The 24,427-nt window shown below is 43.6% G+C and overlaps 1 protein-coding gene across 1 annotated transcript; it reads left to right on the top strand.

Annotated features, from left to right (window-relative positions):
- Positions 1–2,468: 2,468 nt before the first annotated feature.
- Positions 2,469–24,100, top strand: HEBP1 (heme binding protein 1). The gene is made up of 4 exons (XM_059682252.1): positions 2,469–2,639; positions 8,464–8,602; positions 10,303–10,483; positions 23,556–24,100. Exons 1-4 carry the CDS (start codon positions 2,562–2,564, stop codon positions 23,725–23,727), a joined length of 570 nt encoding a protein of 189 aa, XP_059538235.1. The 5' UTR covers positions 2,469–2,561; the 3' UTR covers positions 23,728–24,100.
- The last annotated feature ends 327 nt before the right edge of the window (positions 24,101–24,427 follow it).

The raw sequence follows: 24,427 nt of genomic DNA, 5'->3' as shown, positions 1-24,427 counted from the left end.
CATTTGGGGATTTGGGAGTTTGGGTTCATACTTGCTGCCCCGCTGCCCTATGTGCTTAGAGAAGCATGAAGAGCAACATGACTGGCCGTATAATACCTGCCTTTGTACCCTGCCCTCACCATTATTGGCTGTCTTCTCTTAGCTGGATAATCAAGCCTCTCTATGCCACAATTTCCTAATCTACAACGTTGGGGAAATAATAGTATCTTCCTCCCAAGGTTACTGTCAGGGCTAAATGAGATAAACCAAGCAGAGCACTTACAATGCTTACTGGCTCATTTTATTCTTACTAGTAAAACCATTGCATAACAACACATACAATTTCTTTTGTCCACAGTACACATACACACTCAACGTTATTCAATCATAATACCTAATAAATTGCAAAAGAAAGTATTTCACAACATATCAAAGTCTTTAGGTAAAGAAAAACATCTAGTAATCTGTGCTGGGTTCAGTTCTTGGTAGCAGAACCAACTTGACCTTAGAGGTGGGGAGAGTTCATCCCCTAACAGTGTAGAGAGGGCTTTTAAGTTCCTGAGGCCCTTTAATTATCCCAACAGCACTATGAGGTGACCTTATTACCCCAATATTGCAGATGTAGAAAATGAGGCCTGCCGAAGTTAGGAAATTTGCAGAAAAGACACTAGTCACAGTTGTAGAACAGTCATATTGCAACCCAGCTCTTCTGACCCAATGTCTTCTGATTCCCAAATGCTTTTGCTACTTGACTATGCTGAGTAATAGGCCATTTCACTGTACCTAGTTCAGTAACTAAAATAGATAATTAGATCTAATACCAAGAAGTCTTGTTAATCATTCCGCAGTTATTAAGCAACCCCTAGGAGTGGCGAGTGAGATCAAAGCTAAAGGAAAATACGTTCTTTGCCCTTTATGAGATTAGTCTATACAGGAGACGATGTGGCTGTGAGCAGGAAAAATACTCAGGAACTCTTACAAAGCAACATACAATCTCATGAATTGTGAGCTGTATGCCAGTTCACACGTTGAGGTCTCTGGATGCAAATCAATTGAATGCCATAGTTGACGTGGTAGCACTTGTTTTCTTTCTTGGTGGCACATAAAATACAGTGTCTCTTATAATCAATGACATCTTAGAGTCAAGAAAATATAAAATAATTAAATGGCCATTTATTTATAGCAATCAGCAAATATCTATTTGTCAAAAAGTAAATAACGCAGTTAATTAAGTTAATATCTGTTACCACAAAACTAGAGGTCATCAGTATCACCATTATTGATTCCCACTGCCTGGCTCAAGTTCAATGTTCCCTCTCGTCAGATGCAGGAAGTCCCTCAGCATTGGTTCAGAGCTGCCTGTGAGAAGAATAAACAAAATAGCACAAGTTCAGACAGAAGGATCTGACCCAGTTTTCCTGGAGGCACAATAAAAGTTGTATTTTCAGAGAAGTCCGACTTCAAGGGGTGAATCAGAGGGGGAAGATGTTCTATGGAGGCATCAGTGTGGCACAGAGTCAGGAATATACAGAGGGTATATGTGGACATGTAGCAGGTCGGGTGACAGGGTGTAATAACAGCGTGATGGACATTGACAACAGAGTGAGACTCAAATCCTGGCCAAGCCACACACTGGTTTTTGACCTTGGGAAAGTCACTTAATTATTTTGAGCTTCGGGTTCCTCCCTAGTAAAATATTTATGTTTAGTTGTGTGAGTAGAAATAATATTTGCAAAACACTTGGCAGGGAGAGTAGGCACTCAATGAATGGTAATGGCATTGGTTAGAAGGTTAGAATAGAAGGAGTGAATGAGCAAAGCCATGCTTGGGAAAATTAATGTAGAATCTGTGATTAAAACAGATTAGAGGGAAAATACTGGTAAGTAGAGAGCTAGTTAAGATGCTTTTTCAATCATCCAGAAGGGGGGTTAGGGGGGAGAGTGGCAAACTAAGGGTATCTGAGGGTGGAGATGTGGCAGTTAGATGGGGAGGGGGGGCGGGGGCGGGGAGCGGAGAATCAAGACTGTGAACCTGGACGGCACAGTACCGGCCCGGGACCGAGCCTTAGGGTGGAGGCTCAGAAAAGCACGCAAGGAATGGAATTGGGGCGGGGGGGGGGGGGGGCGGGGGTCGGAGAGGAGAGGGGTGCCCTCCAAGTTTGGCGCCCAGGTACATGAGAGAGGCCACAGCGGTGGACAGAGGATAGGGGGCGGGAGAGGTAGGAAGTTCTACACCGCCCCTGCCTAAATCATTTGGGGCGGGGGGGGGGGGGGGGGGGTAGCGGGGAGACAATCAGCTTGCAGACAGACATCCCGCGAACCAGTCAGACTCAGCAGAGGAGGCGGCCTGGGGGACTTTCCCAGGACCTGGAGGCATTCCAGGCAGAGGCGGAGCGCGGCTCTTCCCGCCTCTTCCCCGCCCAGGGCGCCCTGCACCGGGCCGCCCGACCAAGCGCTGTACCCGGCGCAGGCGGAGCCCGAGGCACCCCGCCCTCCCGCCCCCGAACGCGCTGCCGAGCTAGTCTGCACAGGTCACCGAGTTGCCCACGTCCGCTCGGGTGTCCCGATTGCCGCGGCGACACCATGCTGGGCATGATCAGGAACTCGTTGTTCGGGAGCGTAGAGACATGGCCTTGGCAGGTCCTGAGCAAAGGGGGCAAGGTAGGCCCGCAGGGCTTGCTGGGGGCTGCGCCCCTTGCACCCGGAAGGGGTTGGAGCGGGTTCTGAGGGGCCAGTGGGGCAGAAATGTGCCCGGGATCGTGCGTTATGGCTTCTGCCTTGGGCACGGCCCTCCATGGCCCAGCACTTGGACTGGAAAGGGGGGAAGGGGGAGGTCCGGTGCAGCGGGGCTCAGGGCTCTGCTGAGGAGGGGACACGCACAGGCGAGGTTGATTGGCGGGGAGAATCCCAGCTCGGCGAGGTGGACAGCGCCTGTTGAATGCATTTAAACATCGTGAACTTGGATTTGCTGAGAAACCCTCCGTGGCCAAAAGGACTGAAATACTGCTGTCCTTAAGATACACCCTTAAGAACAAGATAGAGGTAAATGTGCAAGGCCCGAGCACAGGGGAGAAGCAATCATTCCGCCTGGGGGTGAGGGTGAGCCTTGGGGAGGAAGTGTGGTCAGCTGGGCCTCGGGAATGTGCAAGAGTGCACAGAAAAGAGAGAGTGCGTGTGCAAAGGCCCAGTAAAACAGCTGCTGGCCCGTGGGACTCCCAGAGTTGGGTGCCTAGAATACAGGAGGAGTGAGCAGGGCATAATTGCTGTGTTCCCCTGAGACTGACATCACTGCGAATACAGGCAAATTGGACGGCCCCCTCAAAACAAGGAGTCTGCCACTAGATTATCCTTTCCTTGCTGACAGGTACTTTGTGCACTTAATGGCTGTATACTCAGCTTCCAATTCAGCGCCTCATTTGTTAAAGGACTGTATTGTCTGGGGGCCCAGTTCTGGTGCCTACTACAGTGATCATCACACAAAAGCCCTCACTGGATTCTGGATTCTCCAAGCAGCCATAGCTGTCACTTCACCTATCTGTATTTGTTTCCTCGGCTACAGGATGAGCAGTTTAGCCCTGAACAAGGGGCACATTCAAATGCCTGTGACCTCAGCCTAATGATCTCTAGGGTCCCTTTTGGCTCTGACACTTGAGGAATCCACATGTTACCATCAGCTCTCAGAGAGCTTTTCTCTCTGTGGTGGAGTCTGGCTCACTTGGTCTGTTTGGGTTAACAGACAGTGCAAATGCAGGCTGGTGGTCTGGGCTGGACTGCTGCCTGTTTGCCCTCAGATCCCTTCCTCACCCCCCATTTCCTGTTCCGCTCTCTGTGCCTGCACCTGGAGTGGGAACTGACCCCTGTGGGCTGTTTCCCACGCTGCAGTGTCTGCTCTCTCCCATTGAGGTTCGCCCAGTGGGAGGCACTAGCAGGAGATAAGAGGGCCTGAGGAAGGGAGAAGCCAAGGTATTTCTCCCTCTCCTTGTCCACCCTGTCATATTTCTGGCACAAGGTGCTTCTCTGTGGCTCTTGCTAGACAAGTCACCATGGTTCTAGCTTCCACCAAGTGATCCAGGTACCTGAACTCAGGTAACAGATAATCCTCCTTCTACCTCTACTAAGGCGCTTACGGACCTCTGGGTTGCCTTACTGTCCACTGTTAGGTATCGCAGTCCTTTATTATCTGTGAAATCAAGTCCTTGAATTAAGATGCCTCTGTTAAAAATACTCTAGTAGCTTCTGCTTCCTGTTCGACGTTTATTGATACAGCATCACCTGCCCCTGATTTGATGCCTCTAGGGATAAAAGCAGCTGCCTGATAAGCATCTTCCCTCAGCATCTGATGGGTATCTGGGGCCATATGGGATATTGTCACCAGGCCAAAGCAAATCATTTAACCTGAACAAACCTCAGGTTCTGTAGTTGTAGAATAAGTATACAAATGCCCTTCCCATCTGATTCCAGAGTTACTATAAATATTAAAATTTTAAAAAACATGAAAATATTTTATAAACCACCTACCAAGGTGGTAATATCATTATGTCAGAACTTACCCTCATTTCCACTCTTTTTTTTTAAATATATATTTTATTGATTTTTTACAGAGAAGAAGGGAGAGAGATAGAGAGTTAGAAACATCATGAGAGAGAAACATCGATCAGCTGCCTCCTGCACATCTCCTACTGGGGATGTGCCTGCAACCCAGGTACATGCCCTTGACCGGAATCGAACCTGGGACCTTTCAGTCCGCAGGCTGACGCTCTATCCACTGAGCCAAACCGGTTTTGGCCTCATTTCCACTCTTACTAGCTGTGAGGTCACAGGCAACTTTCTTAACCTCTCTAAAGCTAATTCTGAGAGAAAATAATGTCATATAAGATTGTTTTGAAATTTAAATGAGATAACCAATTATAAGTTGTTCAACACACTACCTAACATTTGGTGGGGGGTGGTAACTGTTAGCTTCCTCTTAATTTTACAGGTAATTTTATAGGAAAGTTACTTAACCTCTCAACCACTCTGAATACTAAAATTCCACAATTATGAGAATGATAATATATGTGTAACAATTAAATGTTTAGATACTTGTAAGCCTGTCATACATATTCATATATATATATATATATATATATATACATATATATATATATATATATATATCTCCAGGGTATTATTATTTTGGAAAGAGCCTCTCCCTGAAATTATCTCTTACCCTGGAAAGAGTCTGAGTGAGAAACTGTTGTCTACTCTCCTGGGCACATGGGTGGCACATGATGTGTCCCGTGTAACTTGGGTTTGGGCTCACCAGATGTTCAAGACTGATTCCATGCACCCATAGGGGAGGCCCAGGCTGCTGCAGACCTTATCATGTGCCTTCTGCATTGCTCAGGGAGGGGCGGGGGGAGGACACATGGTCTCTGTGTTGGGTTGGGTGGGCCTTGTGGATGCTCAGAGCAGACTGATATTAATAACTGACATCTTTATTGGATTTGTGTCTAGTTGGACGCACACTGGTTGGGACCCAACTGCCTGGGGTTTGAATCCTGGCTCTACCACTTGTCCACTATAACTTGGGCACATTAACCTCTTGTGTTCCTGTTTCATCTGAAAATAAAGATTAAAAAAAACTAACTTCTTCACAGGGTTGCTGGGGGGATTGAATGAATGAATCCAGGTAAAATGTTTAAAGTAATGCCTGACACACAGACAGTACTCAGTTAGGTTGATGTTGTTGTTGATGATGATGATGATAATGATGATTGATATTTTCATATAATGAGAAAGTTATCTTCCAAAATCAGCATGTGACAAGGGAAAAAACTGACCCTACAGAGGACCTTGCAAATCCCATGCCAAGAAGCATTCTTGTAAGGCCTCTGTCTGGGACTTGAACTTGACCAGGGTTCCCAATGAATGTTGAAAATTGGTGTTTGTGGCCACAGGCCAAAATCCTCATCTAGTAACAATTGGGAGCATGAGCTAGCTGAATACAGGGTGGAGAAGGACTGTTCTCATGTGTCAAGTAACAAGGAAATGCACTTACAGATATTAGACTTGAAAAAATCAAATGTGTTAACTGTATTAACTTAGCTGCTTTATTTTCTGCAAAAATAGAGAGAACTCTACTTAAATTCAGCTCCTTGATGAACTAAAATACTTTTATAATGTCAATTTCTCAAGCCTAAATTTTCTCAGAGATCCAGTGATTCCAGTGAGAGGTTAGGGACACAGAGGCTGTGAAAACAGGAAATAGCTGCCATAGAACCACCTTAAGACATTGTAACCACCTTCTCTTTAGGATAAATATAACTACACAAGGTTCTCATCTCTCCACCCAGCTATGCCTATTGTATCCCTTGTCATTAGAGTAAAAACCAGATTTCACTCCACAGCCTTCTTTCCCACAAATAGCCTGCCTACTATGTGCAAGACGTAGACGTAGTACTTAAGTGTTAAGAGATACAGTGATAAACAAGACAGACAATCCCCTGACCCCGTGAGGCTGGCTTATGGTTGCAGGCAGAGGTTAAAAACATTATCATTCAGTTATAATTACAATTTGTGAAAGTACAATGGCCTATAAAAATATCATTGGGAAGCTGTTTTTAATAAGGATCTTCTCCGAGGAAGTGACTTTTAGATGAGTAGGGGCAGAGACAGGAACAAATACTCCAGGCAGAGGAAGCAACAGATACAGAGGCCCTGAGGCAGGAATGACCTTGGCATTTAAAGAGATAGCAGAAGGCCAATGAAGAGGTGCTCTGGGTGTAGCTGGCAAGGCAGGTAGAAGCTAGGTGGCCCCTGGACCATAAGAACTTGGTGAATGAGGGCTTGTGGACAGGCGATTAATGAACATGATTGGATTTATATAAAATGTTCCATAAATGTTCTCTGGGCAAGCTCATCCTCATCACAGCGTTAGTTACACTGTATGCTGATGACTCCCAAATTCCTATCCCTATGCCAGTCGCCTGCTGAGCTCCAGACCTGTGTGTTCAGCTGCACAGTGGACAGTTTGCTCATTTATAGCAGGAGGCAGGTGAACGGACAGATATGGAAGGGCCCTTCCAGTTCTAGAGTTATCTGCCTTTGGAGTTCATAGGAAGGAAGGATCACTTAGGAAGAAGAGGTTGAGTTAAGCCTTAAAGGATGGTAGACTTTTAATGGGGCCCTTGACCCTCTGCACCAAACTGGATTGCTTCCTTGGCAGCCTTCCTGGGGAACAGGCTAAGAGCACAGATCACCTATACCGTTCCCTAGAGCTCAAGATTCAGACACACTTGCAAAATTCCATATTTAGATCACACAAAATCAGTTGAACTAATTTGGGGTAGATGAAACTGACTTGCTGTCAGATCACCATCACTGGACTGATAGTCACAAACCCAACTCCCCATGACAGCCTACAAGTTCTTCAGGTTCCAGCCCCAGCCAGACCTCTGGCTTCCTCTCTTGCCCTGCCCTGCTGGACAGTCATGCTCCAGCCACAAAGAACCACCTGTATTCATCACCATCAACACACTGTTCTTTAACTCTTCTCTTTCACCCTGTGGTGCCTACTGTCTGGAATTGCCCTCCCTAAACTATCCGAGCATTTACGACATTGTATAACAATTATGTAATTCTTCTCACCACCCAACTAGTCTGCCTCTGTCATATTGAACTCTAAAATATGTAGCACCTGGTGGAGGTTTTCAATAAATGTTTACTCAATGAATCAATGCAGCAGTGACTGAATGTCCAGTGGGATGATCTGTAAGCACCTCAAAGTCAGCATAACCTACCCAGACACATAAACACACACACCCATGCCCCCTAAACTAACCTAAGTAACTCTCTTCTGTGTTCCCACACTGCCCTTACACTCCTCTCCCCTTAAACATGTCATCGTGTTATAACCTGTTTCCTGGCTACTTCTATTAGACCATGCCTCTCATGAGGTCAGAAATCATATCTTTTATTTCTGTTTTGTAGCACCTGGCACAGTGCTCAGCACATAGTCAATGTTCTGTAGTTGTTAGCTGAATGAATAAAAGAAGTAAAGATCCTGCTAGCTTTCTGCAGTGAGAACTTGTTTCTCCATTGTAAGATTTCCTTCAATGTAATCATCCAACCTTTCTACAGAATTTTTCAATTTCTGTTGTATTTTTCATTTCCAAGGGCTCTTTGACCTCTGAACATTCTATTTTTACAGCATTCTGGAGATGTTCCTGGGTGATGTTGGAAGCAGTGTCTTCTCTTACCTCTCTAAGAATACTGATTGCATGAAGTTTTTTCTGCTGTCTCTACATCGTAAGAAATCCCAGAGTCTATTTCTCATGGCCCTTTATATTCAGGCTGTTTCTTCTACCCTGTGGACATACCCAGGCTTGTTATGGAAAGTTCCTTAGCAGCTCGTGCCTCCTGTAACTGGATTATTTCTGTTTCTAAAAGTCATCACAGGTTGCTCTCATCTACCTCGTAAGCACTGTGTATTCTCTGTCTCTAGGAAGAAGTGACCTATGAGGAAAGGACCTGTGAAGGCGGGAAGTTTGCCACAGTGGAAGTGACAGATAAGCCGGTGGATGAGGCTCTACGGGAAGCAATGCCCAAAGTTATGAAGTATGTGGGAGGCACCAATGACAAGGGTGAGTGCCCCTGAAGGATGTGGCTTTGGTCTCAGAGGCGAGCCTGGCATGGTCTTCACTTCATTCGTGGGAAACACAGGAAGGGGCCACAGTGCACCTGTCACTACCTGTTTCAGTGACATGTGAACTTGCTGCACTGACCTCTGCCCAGCCAACCCCTCATTCTGTATATACCTGTTTTAGGTTGTTTGGTTTGTTTGGTTTTTTAAATTTTTTTTATTGATTTTGAGAGAGAGAAAGGGAGGAGAGAAACATTGACCAGTTGCCGCCCACATACACCCCTGCCAGAGATTGAGCCCATAACCTGGCCATGTACCCTGACCAAAATCAAACCAGCCACCTTTCCATGCACTGGACGATGTTCAACAAACTGAGCCAGCCAGGGTGGTTTGTGGTTGTTTTTTAATCGTACAGTGCTTATCATGTCTTTGGATTGGTGAACTCAGTGAAGTGTGCCCACGGTAAGTCAAGCCACAAAGAGAGGGTCAGCCTCTGACTTGAGATCTTAACTCCAAGAATGGAAATCTCCAGTCAGCCCCTGTAGTTCAGAGTTTGAGGGGTCCTGAGAGTCAGCGAGTGATGACTATGGCAGATCCCTGACAATGGAAGGGCCTGAGGATTCTAAATCTGTCCCACTCCTAAAGACTGGGCAGTTGTATGGGCTACCTCCCTACTTTAAAATGATAGGCCTGACGTTTCCGTGTACCTGTTAGCATGTAAACCACATTTAAATATGAATTTAACTCTTAAACTCTCTAATTTCGACTATATTTTGGAATCATTGAAAACTTATAATGGGTCAGAAAGCAAGGTGAAAAAAGAGATGGCATTGTTAATTTTTAGGGTAGTTCTCAAGCTGATCGCTTACAAGGCTAGAAACTGGTATTAACCTTAGCTACATTTACTAGGACCACAGTAATCAGGCTTTGAACAATAAGCTGACCCATAGGAGGTCAAGAAGAAATATTTTTCTTCTTAACATTAGCATAAAATATTTTATAATAAAATATGTGTAAAAATTATAAAACTCATTAAAGAAAAATCACAAAACAGCCCCCCTCATCCATCTTTTCTAGTATAATCATTGTTGTCTTTTGAATGTATTTCTTTAGGGCTCTATAATAGGCTTTTAAAATATAATCGTAATGTTTGTGTAATCGTATATCCTGCTTCTGTTACTTATTGCATCACTGTTTTTCCACTGTTGTGAAATAGTCTTCGTAAGCATAATTATTACTAGCTACATTGTACTGCATCATGTGCCTACAGTTTATTCGGACATATTCCTATTTTGAGCCTATTTATATGGCTCCCAGTTTCTCACAATTATAAACTCTGCTGCAATGAATATCCTATTACTAATAGCCTTTTCCGTATTTTGGGTATTTCCTTAAAATTGACATTTAGATAGGAAGTAATGAAGTGCTGATAATATTTACGGTTTTGATATATATTACTAAATAATTTTTTCTAAGAGAGTTGAATTACTACACCCCCTACTTCCAATATATGCAAATTGGAGGTCTTTTGTGTGTATGAAGTGTGCCCACCATATTTTTTTTAATGCCGCAAGTGTTTATTATCAATTCGTGACCAGAAAATATTGTCATGGAAGGAGAAGGAGCCTAGCAGATTTTCACAGGCCTGAGCAAGTCCTGTCTCTCAGTCCCACCTCACTCCGTGGGCTTTTCTGTTTGCAGGAATTGGGATGGGGATGACGGTCCCCATTTCCTTCGCCGTGTTCCCCAGTGACGATGGCTCCCTACAGAAGAAAATCAAAGTCTGGTTCCGGATTCCAAACCAGTTTCAGAGCGACCCGCCCGTTCCCAGTGACAACAGCATTAAAATCGAGGAGAGGGAAAGCATCACTGTCTATTCCACGTAAGGAGACCATTTTTAGCATCTAAGGGTGTGCTTGAGCATTCGCATTACACTTATATTTTTTCCAGCTCTACTGAGATATAATTGACATATAACATTGTATTACTTTAAGGTGTACACATAATGCTTTGATAAATGATTACCACAATAAGTTTAGTTATCATCCATCACCTGACATAGTTATGAATTTTTTTTTCTTGAAATGAGAACTTTTAAGGCCTACTCTCTTAGTAACTTTCAAATATTCAATACCATATTGTTAACTGTAGTCACCTTACTGTACATTACATCCCCGGAACTAATTTATGTTACAGCTGGGAGTTTGTACCTTTTCACCACCTTTGCCCATTTCTCCACCCCTCCCCTCTATCTGACAACTACCAATATGTTCTGTGTATCTATGAGTTCTTTTTTTTTTTTAATTCCACATATAAGTGAGATCATACAGTATTTGTCTTTCTCTGTCTGACATATTTCATTTAGCATGATACCCTCGAGATCCACCCATGTTGTCACAAATGGCAAGATTTTCTTCTTTTTGTGGCTGAATAATATTCCACTTTATAGATGTATCATATCTTCTGTATCCATTTATCAGCAGATGAATACTTAGGTTATTTCCAGATCTTGGCTATTATAAATAATGCTGCATTGTACATGGGGATTCAGATATCACTTCAAGGTAGTAATTTTATTTCCTTGGGATATATACTCAGACATGGAATTGCTGGATCATGCAAAAGTTCTTTTTTTAATTTTTGGAGGACTCTCCATACCATTTTCCACAGTGGCTGCACCAATTTATATACCCACCAACAGTGCACAAGAGTTCCCTTTTCTTCACATCCTCAATGCTTATTATTTCTTGTCTTTTGGATAATAGCCATCCTAATAGGTGTGAGGTCATAGCTCATTGTGGCTTTAATTTGTATTTCCCTGATGATTAGTGATATTGAGCACCTTTTTATATACCTTTTGGCCTTTTGCATATCTTTTTTGGCAAAATGTCTATTCAGATCCTCTGCCTTTTTTTTTTTTAATCCGATTGGCTTTTTTGCTATTGAGTTTTATATTTATACCAGAGGCCCGGTGCACGAAATTCGTGCACTGGGTGGGGGGGGGGGAGTGTCCCTCAGCCCAGCCTGCCCCCTCTCACATACTGGGAGCCCTCAGGCGTTGACCCCCATCACCCTCCAATCACAGGATTGGCCCCTTGCCCAGGCCTGACGCCTCTGGCCTAGGCGACCGGCCCAGGCAGCGGGGACCTGCAGTGGCAGCGGGGGGTGCCGCGATCACGCGGGCTCCGCCCCTGTCCCTGCAGGATGCCTCTGGCTGAGGCATCCGGCCCGGGCAGCGGGGACCCACAGCTGCAGCGGCCCCGCGATCGTGGGCTTCGCTTTAGGCCCAGGCAAGGGGCCCCTAGCTCCTGGGACTGCCAGCTTCGACCTTGCCCAGCTCCCATCGCTGGCTCCACACCTACTTCCTGCTATCACTGGCCAGGGCGGAAAAGGCACCTGATTCTCCGATCATGGCTGGGGGGCAGGGCAAAGGCGGCCCCAGGGCCGCCTTTGCCCTGCCCCCCAGCTCTTAGCTCCCCCCTGGGTTTCCGATCACTGTCAGTGGCAGGGGGCTTCTTCCTGCTTTCCCTTTCGCCTCCCTGCATTGTGCCTACATATGCAAAGTAACCGCCATCTTGTTGACAGTTAACTGCCAATCTTAGTTGGCAGTTAACTGCCAATCTTGGCAGTTAATTTGCATATAGCCCTGATTAGCCAATGAAAAGGGTATCGTCGTAGGCCAATTACCATTTTTCTCTTTTATTAGTGTTGATGTGTTCCAAAAATTGTATACACACTTTAACAGCTGATAGCTCAGTTTTGAAAATGAAATATATTTTAATACACACTGCCTTTATCATTATTCAAAGTTGTATATACATTTTTGGGGGACACCCTATATTTGGATATTAACCCCTTATCAGAGTTGCAAATATTACTCCTTTTCAAACTTGCCCCTTATCAGATTTAACCTCTCCTCAGATTTGGCTCTTACCAAATTAACCCCTTATCAGATTTGCAAATATTTCCTCCCATTTGGTAGGTTGCCTTTTCATTTTGTTGATGGTTTTGTGTTTTGGGTTGTTGTTTTTTGTTTTTGTTTTGTTTTTTTGCTGTGCAGAAGCTATTTAGCCTGATGTAGTCCCACTTGTCTATTTTTGCTTTTGTTTCCTTCGTTTTTGCTGTCAAATATAACCATTGCCACACTGATGTCAAGAAGCTTATCACCTGTGTTTTCTCCTAGAAACTTTACATTTCAGGTCTTATGTTCGAGTCTTTAATATTTTTAAGTTGATTTTTGTATATGGTGTAAGATAGGGGTCCAGTTTCAATCTTTTGTAATGTGGCTGTCCAGTTTTCCCAACATCATTTATTGAAGAAACTATCCCATCCTCATTATATATTTTTTACTCCTTTATTGTAAACTAGGTGACCATATATGCATGGATTTAGTTCTGGGTTCTCTATTTTATTTCATTGATCTATGTATCTATTTTTATGCCAATACCATATTGTTTTGATTACAATAGGTTTGTAATATCGTTTGAAGTCAGGAAATGTGTGATACCTCCAGCTTTGTTCTTTTTTCAAGATTTCTCTGGCTATTCAGGGTCTTTTATGATTCCATATCAATTTTAAGATTGTTTTTCCATTTCTGTGAAAATTGGGATTTTGAAAGGGATTGCATTAATCTGTAGATTGCTTGGGTAGTATGGACATTTTAATGATATTATTACAATCTATGAGCATGGATTATCTTTCCATTTATTTGTTTATTCTTCAATTTCTTTAATTAATGTCTTATAGTTTTCAGTGTACAGATCTTTCACCTCCTTAGATAAATTTATTTCTAGATTTTATTCTTTTTGATGCAATTGTAAATAGGATTCTTTCCTGGTCTCACTTTCTAAATTCATATTGTTGATTAATTAAGAAATACTGAGCCCAGATGATTTCTCACTTCCATTTCCTCAGCCTACAGCACACAAACATATGCATTGTATGTGAATTAACACTTTTTTCAGTTGACAAGTTGACGTGACTATAGAGAATATCCTTTCAGTTTAAGCTAAACATTAACCACAACAAGGTTCTGGGAGACTCAGAAAAAAGCTAAGTCAAGCTGTAGTTTAGGGTCATAAATACATAGGAGGCATAAGGCTGGGATACCTCATTTTTACCTCACACTTCCCTAAATGCTGGGAGGGCAGGGAGTATATGCCAGAGCTGGACTGCCACCTCCTTGGTGGTTCATGATCTGTGGTCCTTTGAGCAGAACACACATGCATCCTATTTTCATCCGTGACCTGTTTCCAGGCCCTCTTTTGTGGCCAAGTTCCCATGACTGCAGTGAATAACAGGTGCAAATGGTTGCATGCTCTTATTCTTCGGACTCCAACCTCCCCTTAGAAACCAAGTATTTTCTAGATAATCAGTGACTATTTGTTAAAATGCTACAGTGTGATGGGCACCCAACCATGTGTAGGCAGACACCAGGAGTTTCACCACTAGTTACCATAGAACAACCTCATGAAAAATAAATATACAATTAATCTTGCACTGGACAGTTTTAGTCCACTCGCAGGGGGGCCTCCAACTCTACACCTTAGAGTGCAGTTTTCTCTCTAGTGTAGACGATGCATAATGATACTGTGAGCGTGGCTGAACTGGGCAGTTAGTCCAGGAGACCCAGGGCCCCCCAGAGGACACTGAGGGTACTACAGCTGGGCAGCAGTAAATGGAGACCCCCAACTCTTCCACTCTAATCTTCATTCACTCTCCAGCCTTCACTATAGAGGCTGCAGAGAAAGTAAACTCTAATTAAAGAATTTCTTTCCAGTGCAGGGACTAGGGTGGGGAAGTGAGGCACCTGTGGTGCAAGATTTAAGGAGGCACTTACTCTCACAGTTGTCCAAGCACAGGATTGGCCCTGAGAGTGAGTTCCTCCTTAAATCTTGCACACTAAGTGTCTCAGCTGACTCACCCTAGTTCCTGCTCTTCTTCTCCATTCTCTTTCCTGTGTCTTGGGAGGCAACCTGGTGCAATATAATGAACAGTTATATTTTAATATAATTTGAATTCCGGGATGATGCTTGGGAAGTTTTTAAGACTTACTTTCCCCATCTGTTAAGTACTGATACTATCATCTACCTCATAGGATTACTGTTAAAGAGTATCTTTCAGTATTTACTAAGATGCTATTTATAAGTTACTTAATGTTTATGACCTGTAATAGGTCTCCGTAATAATTCTTTCCCTTCTTATTCCATAAGGAATGAGGTTGAAGATTAAATTTGTTCACATTAGACTCTAAGGCTAGTTTCTAATTCAGGGGTGAGGAACCTTTTTCCTACCAAGGGCCATTGGATATTTATAACATCATTCGTCGGCCATACAAAATTATCAGCTTAGAAACTAGCCTGCTATATTTGGTCAAACATTTAATTAACTCACCCCTAATGCCTTGGCAGTGCCAAACCAAATGATTTTGTGGGCCTTATACGTCCCAAGGACCGGATGTGCCCCACCCTTGTTAATCATATGTATGACCAGACCCAGGATAATGAGTTGGTACGATTTTTTTCATTTGTCTTTAACTTTTTAGTATGGAAAGTCTCCAATTCATAACAAGATAACAGGAACAAGATTATGAAACCCTATGCACCCATCACTCACCTTCAATAATAATTAACTCAAGGCCAGTTCTGTGTCATGTGTACCTTCACAACTTCCACCCAGCCCCTACTCTGGGTCAGTTTTAGGTGAGTTCCAGATGTTGTATTATTTCATTTGTCAATATTTCAGTGTGACTGCTGAAGACTCTTAAATAAATGATCAGACTAACTTATTACTCCTAAAATTTTAGCAGTCATTCATTAATGTTATAACAATATAAATCATCCAGCGTTCAGATTGCTCCCATATCTCATTTGTTTTTAGTTTGTTTAAATCTGGACCCAAATAAGATCCATCCATTTCAATTGGTTGGTACACCTTTTACATTTTTATTAATCTGTAGCTTTTCTCACCACCACACCTTTTCATTTTTTCCTGCTGTTCATTGATTATTTGTCCTATTGTTTTTCATAGTCTGAATCCTGCTGGTTGCCTTTCTGTGGCTTTTTAACATGTCCCCCTGTCCTCTGCATTGCCTGTAAATTTGTAGCTGGAACTAGAGGCATGATTAGATTCAGGTTTTTGCCAGGATATTTCATAGGCGGTGTTGTATCACTGGCTCATAACATCTGCTTGCCTCTGTTTTTGTGATGTTAGTCATAGAGCTCACTCTTACCTAGATGCCTTGTCTCACCAGAGGTTGTAAAATGATAATATCCTCTATTTTTTCCTCTCCATTAGCTGTAGTCCTTTGATAAAGAAAAATTTCCCCTTACCTACTATTTAGTTCCCGTGAGATAGAGTTGGAGAGAAAAAGCAAGATGCCTTCTCTTTAGCTTGATACCTTCTCTTTGTTAATCAGTTTTCAGAATAATGATTCCATTCCTTAGCAGCCTCCAGAGGTGAGGTAGTGTTGCTCTCTGGTATGTTTCAAGCACACCTTGACATTTCTTGTTCTACAGCTGGAATTAGCCATTACGCTAAGGAACCCTGGTTCCTTATGGTGGGAAAAGGTATCTATTAAAAGGTACTATTAAAGCCAGGTTTGTGGAAGTTTCCTTTTAATTCTCTGAGATCTAAACAGATGAAAGTAACAAATATGGTGTGCAGCCTGGCTCAGTGAATTTTTTTGAACCTAACCTACAGTCTTAAGTTAGCATATAAACATTCCTCAACTAGCCACTTGGTGTCGCTGCACAGTCAAATGTGCATTTAATAGTACCTTAGGGTGGAAGGCAGAGTGATTGAGGTAGTAGATGGTAAAAGCCCTATTTCAAATATACAATGAGTGCATGAGATGACAAAATTCGTTCTAAAAGGAAAGCCTTGTGTCCTGAATTCAGTCCTCCTGTTCTATGACCTTGTGAAGGATGTCCACAAAGGGATTCTACATTTATTCACAGTATTCATTACAAGTGCTTTTAAAATGAATACAAGGCTATGAAGAAATAACACTATCAGAATATTTTTCATTTTCACAAACGACCAAAGAATTATCCTTACACTTAGATGAGTGGCCACATCCCACCACACTGCCCTCCCTCTGTGGTCTGTAAAGACCACTTAGGTTCAAGCTCAGCCTCCTCTACTCATTTCAGCACTGGGTTCTCACGAGAGACTAACAGCAGCCGAGGTCTGATCATGTTAATGAAACTTTCATGGTTTTAATGGTATGTCTGGGTATAAAGGAAAGGGTTGGACACATGGAGATCATTGTCAGAGCAACCTGTCCTCTAGTCCCAGCTCTACCACTTAATAGCTAGAACTTTTTGCTTGTTATTGAGCCTCTGTGTACGTCAGTTTCTCATCTGTAAAATGGGAGTGTTGTGAGGATGGAATGTGATACCTAAAAATGCCTACACAATGTTAGACGTGAGGTAAACACTCCGGAAATGTTGTCTACTTCTTGACTTCCCTTCCCTCTAAGATTAGTTTTCTTAGAATTAACAACAAAAAGGTCAAGTTACTGCAGATACACTTGAGTTCAAACCTCAACTCTCATCATTGAGTTTTATAACTTTGGGCTTTCTGAGCTATAAAGTAGGATGTATGGTGCATTGTAGTGAGGGTCCAGGGTTTTGGTCCTTGTCTTCTCTGCATTTCTCTATTTTTCCTTCTTCCCTAAAGATCTTAGTCCCCTTCCATGACATCACTTGTTGCCCTTTCATCAGTAACTCTCCAACCTGACCTCTGTCCATCTCCCTTGAATGTCTTATTATTCATAGACTTATCATGAAGGCTAAGGCAAGGGCATTCACACACTCATTCATTCGTTTATTTTTAAAAATCACATATTCATTTTTTACTCACTCTGTACCAGGAATTGTGTTAGCTCCCAAGCAAAGGAACTGCTCCTTGAAGTGGGGGAAACATCACAAAAGAAACAAATGCCTCAAGATATTTCAGAACTGTGTTGTTTCAGAGATAAGAACTGGTATCTATGGATTGAAATTATAGGAAAGCATATTTCTATTCAAAAATGAAAACATTCTGGCATAAGGTATCTATCAGTAAAATGGACAGATGATGAGGTAATGAAGTCCTTGCCCTGGAGGAATTCAAGCACCATCTGGACAGACATATGACAATTATGCTAGGTAACATTTGTACTAGGTGGGAATGTGGTTCAATTTGACAAATGTTTATTGAGTACCTCTGATACATAAGCCTACCTCACCTCCAAGAGAGCTGTCAATGATAAGATTCTATTTCTAAAACCTAATCACCTAAAATTTAAATTAATCATCATTTATTACCCCCAACCTGTCAATTGTCCCACCAGTCTTTTATAAATGACTAGAGGCCCGTGTGCATGAAATTTGTGTATGGGGGGGGTTGCCCCTAAATGCCCCCTCCCCGCCAGCCCAATCATCCCTCACTGCCTCTGCGTACCAGCCTGATTGCCCCTAACTGCCCCCCGCTGCCGGCCAGGTCACCCCCAACTGCCCCCTCCTTGCCAGCCTGGTTGCTCCTAACTCCCCCCCCCCCCCGCTGGCCTGGTCACCCCTTACTGCCCCCCCCCCACTGGCCTGGTTGCCCCCAACTGCCCCCCCCACCAGCCTGGTTTCCCCCAACTGCACCACCCCCCTCCCCGCCGACTTGGTCACCCCTAACTGCCACCCCTGCTGGCCTGGTCACCTCTTACTGCCCCCCCCCACGCCAGCCTGGTTGCCCCCAACTGCCCCCCCCCCCGCCAGCCTGGTCGCCCCACACAGCCTGCTTGTTCAATCATTTGGTCGTCCCTCACTAACCCCTCTGCCGGCCTGGTCATAGGCAGCCATCTTGTGAGGGTGTGGGGGTCAATTTGCATATTACCTCTTTATTATATATGATGACATTTCTGGGTGATAAGCCCAAGTTTATTGTTTTCTCCCAAGCACCAGCCTTATATTCCTGCTCACCAGGAGGTATCACCACATCAACCTCCTCAGCCATCTTCCAAATCAACATGTCTGAGATGGAACTCAGCTTTCCTCCCCAAACCTGATCCCCGGTGTTCTCCATCTTACTGAAGGTCCCCTCCATCCTCCTACCCACCCTGTGCAAATGTCACCCTGACCCCTTCACCAATTATTGGCCAAGTTCTAGTCACCTCCTAGCTGGCCCTTCCTTTCATCCACACTGCCACAGGTCTTCATCACCTCTTGTCTACACTACAACCATGGCCTCCTGATTGTTTCTAGTTCTTCCACCTCTGCCCTTTCTAAGGTGTCCTTTGATCACGGCCAGCTGGAAGCACAGGACTGATCACACTACTTCCCCCTGCTGCTCAGCTCTGATTGTGGGCCTCGGCCTGCCTCTGACCCAGGCACACATTAAGGCTGGGACCAAAGGCGAAGCTAGTCATAAAATGCTCCTTTGCCATGAGTAGGGGAATGGGTGAACTTTGGATCAGGTCCCCAAATGCTTGGCCCGGCAGGGAAGCCTAGTAAAAATGCTTTGATGTGGCATTTACTGCCCTCCACACATAGCCCCCCTCCACTGTCCGCCTGATCTCAGAGCATCTCACCCCACTTCCCAACAGCCCCCCAAACACACACAAATGTTCACTTCCATGCCTCCGCTTACACTCACCCAGCTCCTCTCAAATGTTCTCCCCAGTCTCTGCTTATTGGAAGCTCTGGGAGGACAGGAATTTTTATCATATCCTTCATTGCTAGTATTAAGAAGAGATACTCAATAATAGTTGCTTAATATCTCATCTTTCATAGTGCCTTACCTTTGTATTCAAAATCAGATGATTCTCTATTCCCCATCCTCAGGTCATTCTGTTTGTGCCTTTAACCTCCCATTCTAGTGCCTTCTGCCCTGTATCATCTTTATGTCTCTCTGTCCCAGCCGCTACAGTTAGACATCGCAAGGGCAGGAAGACGTCTTTATCATCTTTTCAGCTCTGTGGTATCTAGCTTGTGCTTTGTGCTCAGTGATGCTCAGCTCACTAAGCTTGGTTCAACCTGATAGAAGGACATGTCTTACGGTGTTAAGCCTCTTTCTGTTAACATGAGATTGTCAGCTGCTAGTCTTACACTTCTTTGGTCTGGCACAGAGCTACATGCATTTCAGACTCTCCACAAATCTGTGTTGACTTGTTGATTGTTAAAAGTTTTAGACCAAGTTGGATGGTCAGGCTCAGAGTCATTTTTATTTTTCTTTCTTCCTCACTGCCTGCCTGCAGCAGACACTCCTTGAAAGACAACACATTAGGATTTTTTGCATCCTTGAGCCTGCATCATCTCCTCCCCGCACTCCACCTCCAACTCTTCCATTCCTTTTTAGTCAAGGCAAAAAGTCTTTTGTGTTTCTGGAATCCAAGACAGGTGTTAGCTCCTTGGTTCCCATGGTAACCAAAAGTCTTTGTTAGGAATGCTGAGCTCTGATGCTGGATGAGATAAAATACAGTGCCCCCCGGGAGAGCTTCTTTGAAGATGGAGACTTAGAGACTTGTTAATAGGCTTACAAAAATAATGTATAGACTTCGTGTTTATTTCCTTTGAGGAGCTCAAGGCACTTTACGAGCATGCCTTAACTCATACTCATACATGCTGGTGAACTTGGAGAGCTGTGGGCACTGTGATGTTACCCTCTGAGTACAGCTTGGAAGCTGAGGCGGGGAGGAATGAGGTAGCTTGTCCCAGAACACAAACGAGGCAGCCAGAGCTGGGCTTCCTCCATTTATCAGGGTTATGTGCCTGGTAGGGTTTGGTCTTCTGGCTGATTCATGCAGTTCTATGACGTGGTTAGATTGGCAGAAAGGATAACACAAGTATCTGTTCCATAGCCCACCTAGCTTTGCTTGTTTCTAGTAGAAGGCTCCCAGGATGAAGCAATAGTGAAATTTTTATGCTCATTATACCAGCATCTCAGTCCACCGGAGGGTAAATATAAACAGTTGGGATGTTCTTTCCAATAATGAATTTAGGAAATTCCCAAATGATGACATTCTTTGTATCACTCTCTGCCAATCTCCTTGTACCTCTCAGACAACTTCTCAGGGTCCTTGGCCAAGGCCTCAGTCTTCCCACCACTTGGGGACTAGGATTCCCAAAAGCAGCTTACTCATTCTCTGTTTGCTCACCATCTATGTCTGGTCTCCCTCCTTACCACGATTATAACTAGCACCTCCTCATTGGTGACTCCCACATTTCTCTCATCTATTTCCCAAATCAATAGCTCTGACTCCAGTTCTTTCCCAAATCTAAAGAGATTTTCCCAGTGCCTGCCACATGCTTAGGTACACAATAATTATTGCATGAATGTATTTCACAGTGGCAGCTTCATATCAGCATGCCAAAAACCAAATTATTAACCCTCCCAACCCTCCTTCCAAAATGACTGCTCAGCCTAGAACCCCTAATCTGGCTAGTGGCATCAATCCATCCAGAGGCTTAACTGGAAGCCCTGGATCATCCCAACTCTCCTCTTCCCAGCCCTCCAGTCCCCACCCACCCAGGCAGCTTTCAAATTTGCCTTTGTCCAGGCCTGTGTCGTCTCATAGTTGGCTATTCCTGGCCTCCAGTGACTTAATTTCTCCTATCCCTCCACTGCCACCAGAAGTTATCAGTCCAAAGTACAATCTGATCATATTTGCCCCTTTGTAAGTCTACATTTGCATCTAGGGTAGGGTTCAAAGTCCTTAGCATGGCATTCAAGACCCTTCACAATGTATCCCCAGTCAATACACGTTTCCTGTTTGAATTCCCTCTACTGTCCCCTCAATATATACTTCCAGTGTTTATTATATGAGTATGTGAACATGGAGGCAAACAGGCTTGAGGTCTATCAACCCGAAGACAGTAACTTCAATTGTTTATCCCAGAATTGCTCCATCTACAAGAAGTCTAATATGTGTCAGGCAGTGTGTTAGGTGCTCGGGATACACCAGTGAACAAAAAGTGACAAAGATCCTTGCCTTCATGGAGCCTGTATTCTATCAGGTAACTCAGACCATGAGCTATGAAAGCAATGAGTAAAGAAAATGATCAAAGGAAGAAGAAAGAGGAATGGAAGAAGGTGTATAAGATTAATCAGGATTTTGAGATTAAATCTAACTGAGAAGGTGAGATTGCTAATGGAGTTTATTCTTTATTAATAGGCTTTCTTCCTGTGTTCATATACTACTTTCCCTCACCTCTGGAGTCAGGGAATCTAATGGTTGTTCTGAACAAATTATGAAATAACAATAATAGCTACATTTTCCTGTGACAGGAGCTTACTATGTGACACGCACTGGGCTGAGAAGTTTGCATAGTTTTTTCTCCTTTAAGCTTTACAACAACCTTCAAAGATTGATGCTATCATCCCTATTTAACAGATTACAGACCAAAGATTAGAGAAATTAAAGCATTTGCCCAAGCCCATGAGCTAGAAAGTAGCCAAAGTAGGAGTTGAGCACATGACTAGCCATTTTGCCTCCAACTGACAAATGAAGATAGTTGAGAACCACTCCTTTGGATGTTTCCCAAAACCAGTAGCTTAAAGACCCAACACCATCCATTTTCACAAGAGAACAATTTAGTATCACAGCATGAGAGGGGCTACAGAGAACATTCAACACCTGCTCCCACATCCAGCATCTGATTATTTTCAGACAGATGGTTCTCAGCCTCAGTGCAGGCTTTTATTGCCAGGAAAATACTTCCTTCATGTCCATCCTCTGTCTACTAATCCAGTTTCCTCTCATTTGAGCCTCAATGAAGCTAGAGCTCAACTTTCTTCCTGCCTCATAATTTTTCTTCGATATATTAGAAGAGTCAAGCCTCCTCTATTCCAAATTGGTCTCAGCTCTGTCCACGTTCTGTAGCTGTTGTCTAGACATTATAATAACCAATCTCTAAAAGATGAAATCCTGGGTGTTTTCACGTCAATAGCCCTGTAATCAACGTGCTGAATGCTTGTGGAGCATGACTAACCACTTATAAAAGAGCAAAGCATGAGTCAGAGAACCCCACCAAAAATAATGCATTTGGCCTAATCTTGGCCTGTTGTGGATTCAGACTTCTGAGTCATAAAGTTCATTAGAAATGGGAATGTATTTGACTCTCATAAAGATCTTAGGGCAACACAGATTTAGAGTGGTATATTTAGGGGAGGCCACAGGATGAATTTTGGAGCGTAGGCAGATGACGTAAGGAGAGAATAATAATCTTGAAAAGAGAGGCTTTGTTGCTTTCCTGTTCCTACCTTCTGCCATCAGGAGAAAAGCCTGATTTAGGGAAAGTCTCTTTATTTACTAGGAAAGGAAGGCTTTCATGATCTGAGCAGGTGAAGGGATTTATTAGAAGCCATTTCTTTCTTTGGACATGCTTAAAGCTTGCCAAGGAGTCCTCCAAAACTTCCTCAGGTCCCTGCCTTTGGCAGCTCTGTTTTTGAACAAAGCTGGCTGCTACCTCTCACTGCCATGGGTGCTCACTCATTAGAAAACTCTGCTCTGGGAGAAACATTAGCGGCAGCTGCACCCTGACTCCCTTTGATCCTTCCTCCTTCCCCAGCTGGAGATAGAGGCCAAGAAGAGGAGCCGCTGGACAGTAGAGGGAGCTAGAGAAAAGGGTGTGCCTTGGGGCAGAAGGCCAGCCTGCCCTCTCTGGTAATTTCAGAGAGGGAAGGGGAAGCTCACGTTTCCTATGGAACTACTCTGTGTCAGGCTCTGCGTTAGAGTTTTTCACATCCATTATTGCACTTAATGCTCATAAAGACCTTGAAGAAAAAAGAAAACATATCCCAATTTTACAAATGAGGATCTGAGGCTCAGAAAGCTCACATCTACTCATCTAGGAAGTTCACAATCTCACCACCATAATGTGAATGTCATAATAAGTGTGGTGAGTGACCTTTTTTGAAAGATCCCCCTCTCTCAGAGGCCACGTCCTTTCTTAACCAGTCTCTTGCTCTTGTACCCTCAGGCAGTTTGGGGGTTATGCCAAGGAAGCCGACTACATAGCCCAAGCCGCCCAGCTACGCACCGCCCTGGAGGGCACAGCCACCTACCGGAGTGACATCTACTTCTGCACTGGGTACGACCCGCCTATGAAACCCATTGGACGTCGCAATGAGGTCTGGCTGGTGAAGACATGAGTTGTTCAGAGCCAGCACTTCGGGGATGTGTGCTGGGTCCACTCACTGGACGGGCAGGAGGGGCTTCGAACTGCAACATCCGCTCAACCAACTTTCCTTCAAAGCCAGTTACTGCCCATTTTCTGAAATAAGCATGTTCAATACAATAGGGCTCTTTTCCTCGTGGTGGGAAATACAGCGGAGATAGGCCCCAACAGCATTTTCCCAGCTATCTGAGTTTCAAAAAATTGATATTTTAAAATTACCGAATCTGTATTTCTGTGATTGAGGGGGGGAATTAATTTGTGTGTGATCTTTATCTGTGATTCTTATAAGAGCTTTGTCTAAAAAGAAACTGAAAATAAAGTTTTTTGACTTAAATAGCTAAGACAAATCCAAGTGTAATTATTTCAAGATTCTACAGTCCTTGGTTGCCAGAAGGGAAGGGGTTGGAGGGCTGGGTGAAAAAGGAAGGGATTAAGTACAAATTTGTAGTTACCAAATAGTCACAGGGATGTAAAGGTACAGCATAGGGAATATAATCAACAATATTGTAATAACTATGTATAATGCCAGGTGGGTACTGGAAACATTGGGGGGAACACTTTGTAAAGTACATGATTGCCTAACCACTATGCTGTACACCTGAAATCAATTCAAAACAATATTGAAAGTAAACTGTCATTGAAAAATAAAAAAATGATTTTATCGTCCTATAGAT

Source organism: Myotis daubentonii, chromosome 2 (assembly GCF_963259705.1).
Source record: "Myotis daubentonii chromosome 2, mMyoDau2.1, whole genome shotgun sequence".
Taxonomy (NCBI): Eukaryota; Metazoa; Chordata; class Mammalia; order Chiroptera; family Vespertilionidae; genus Myotis; species Myotis daubentonii.
The sequence above is the reverse complement of the archived record's forward strand: the minus strand, read 5'-3'. Positions and strand labels throughout refer to the sequence as shown.

Excerpts from the sequence above, each read along its gene's own strand:
- HEBP1 (XM_059682252.1), top strand. The coding sequence starts at position 2,562 with ATGCTGGGCATGATCAGGAACTCGTTGTTCGGGAGCGTAGAGACATGG. Across the intron at positions 2,640-8,463 it reads TCCTGAGCAAAGGGGGCAAG|GAAGAAGTGACCTATGAGGA; the intron begins GTAGGCCCGCAG and ends CTCTGTCTCTAG. Across the intron at positions 10,484-23,555 it reads AGCATCACTGTCTATTCCAC|GCAGTTTGGGGGTTATGCCA; the intron begins GTAAGGAGACCA and ends TTGTACCCTCAG.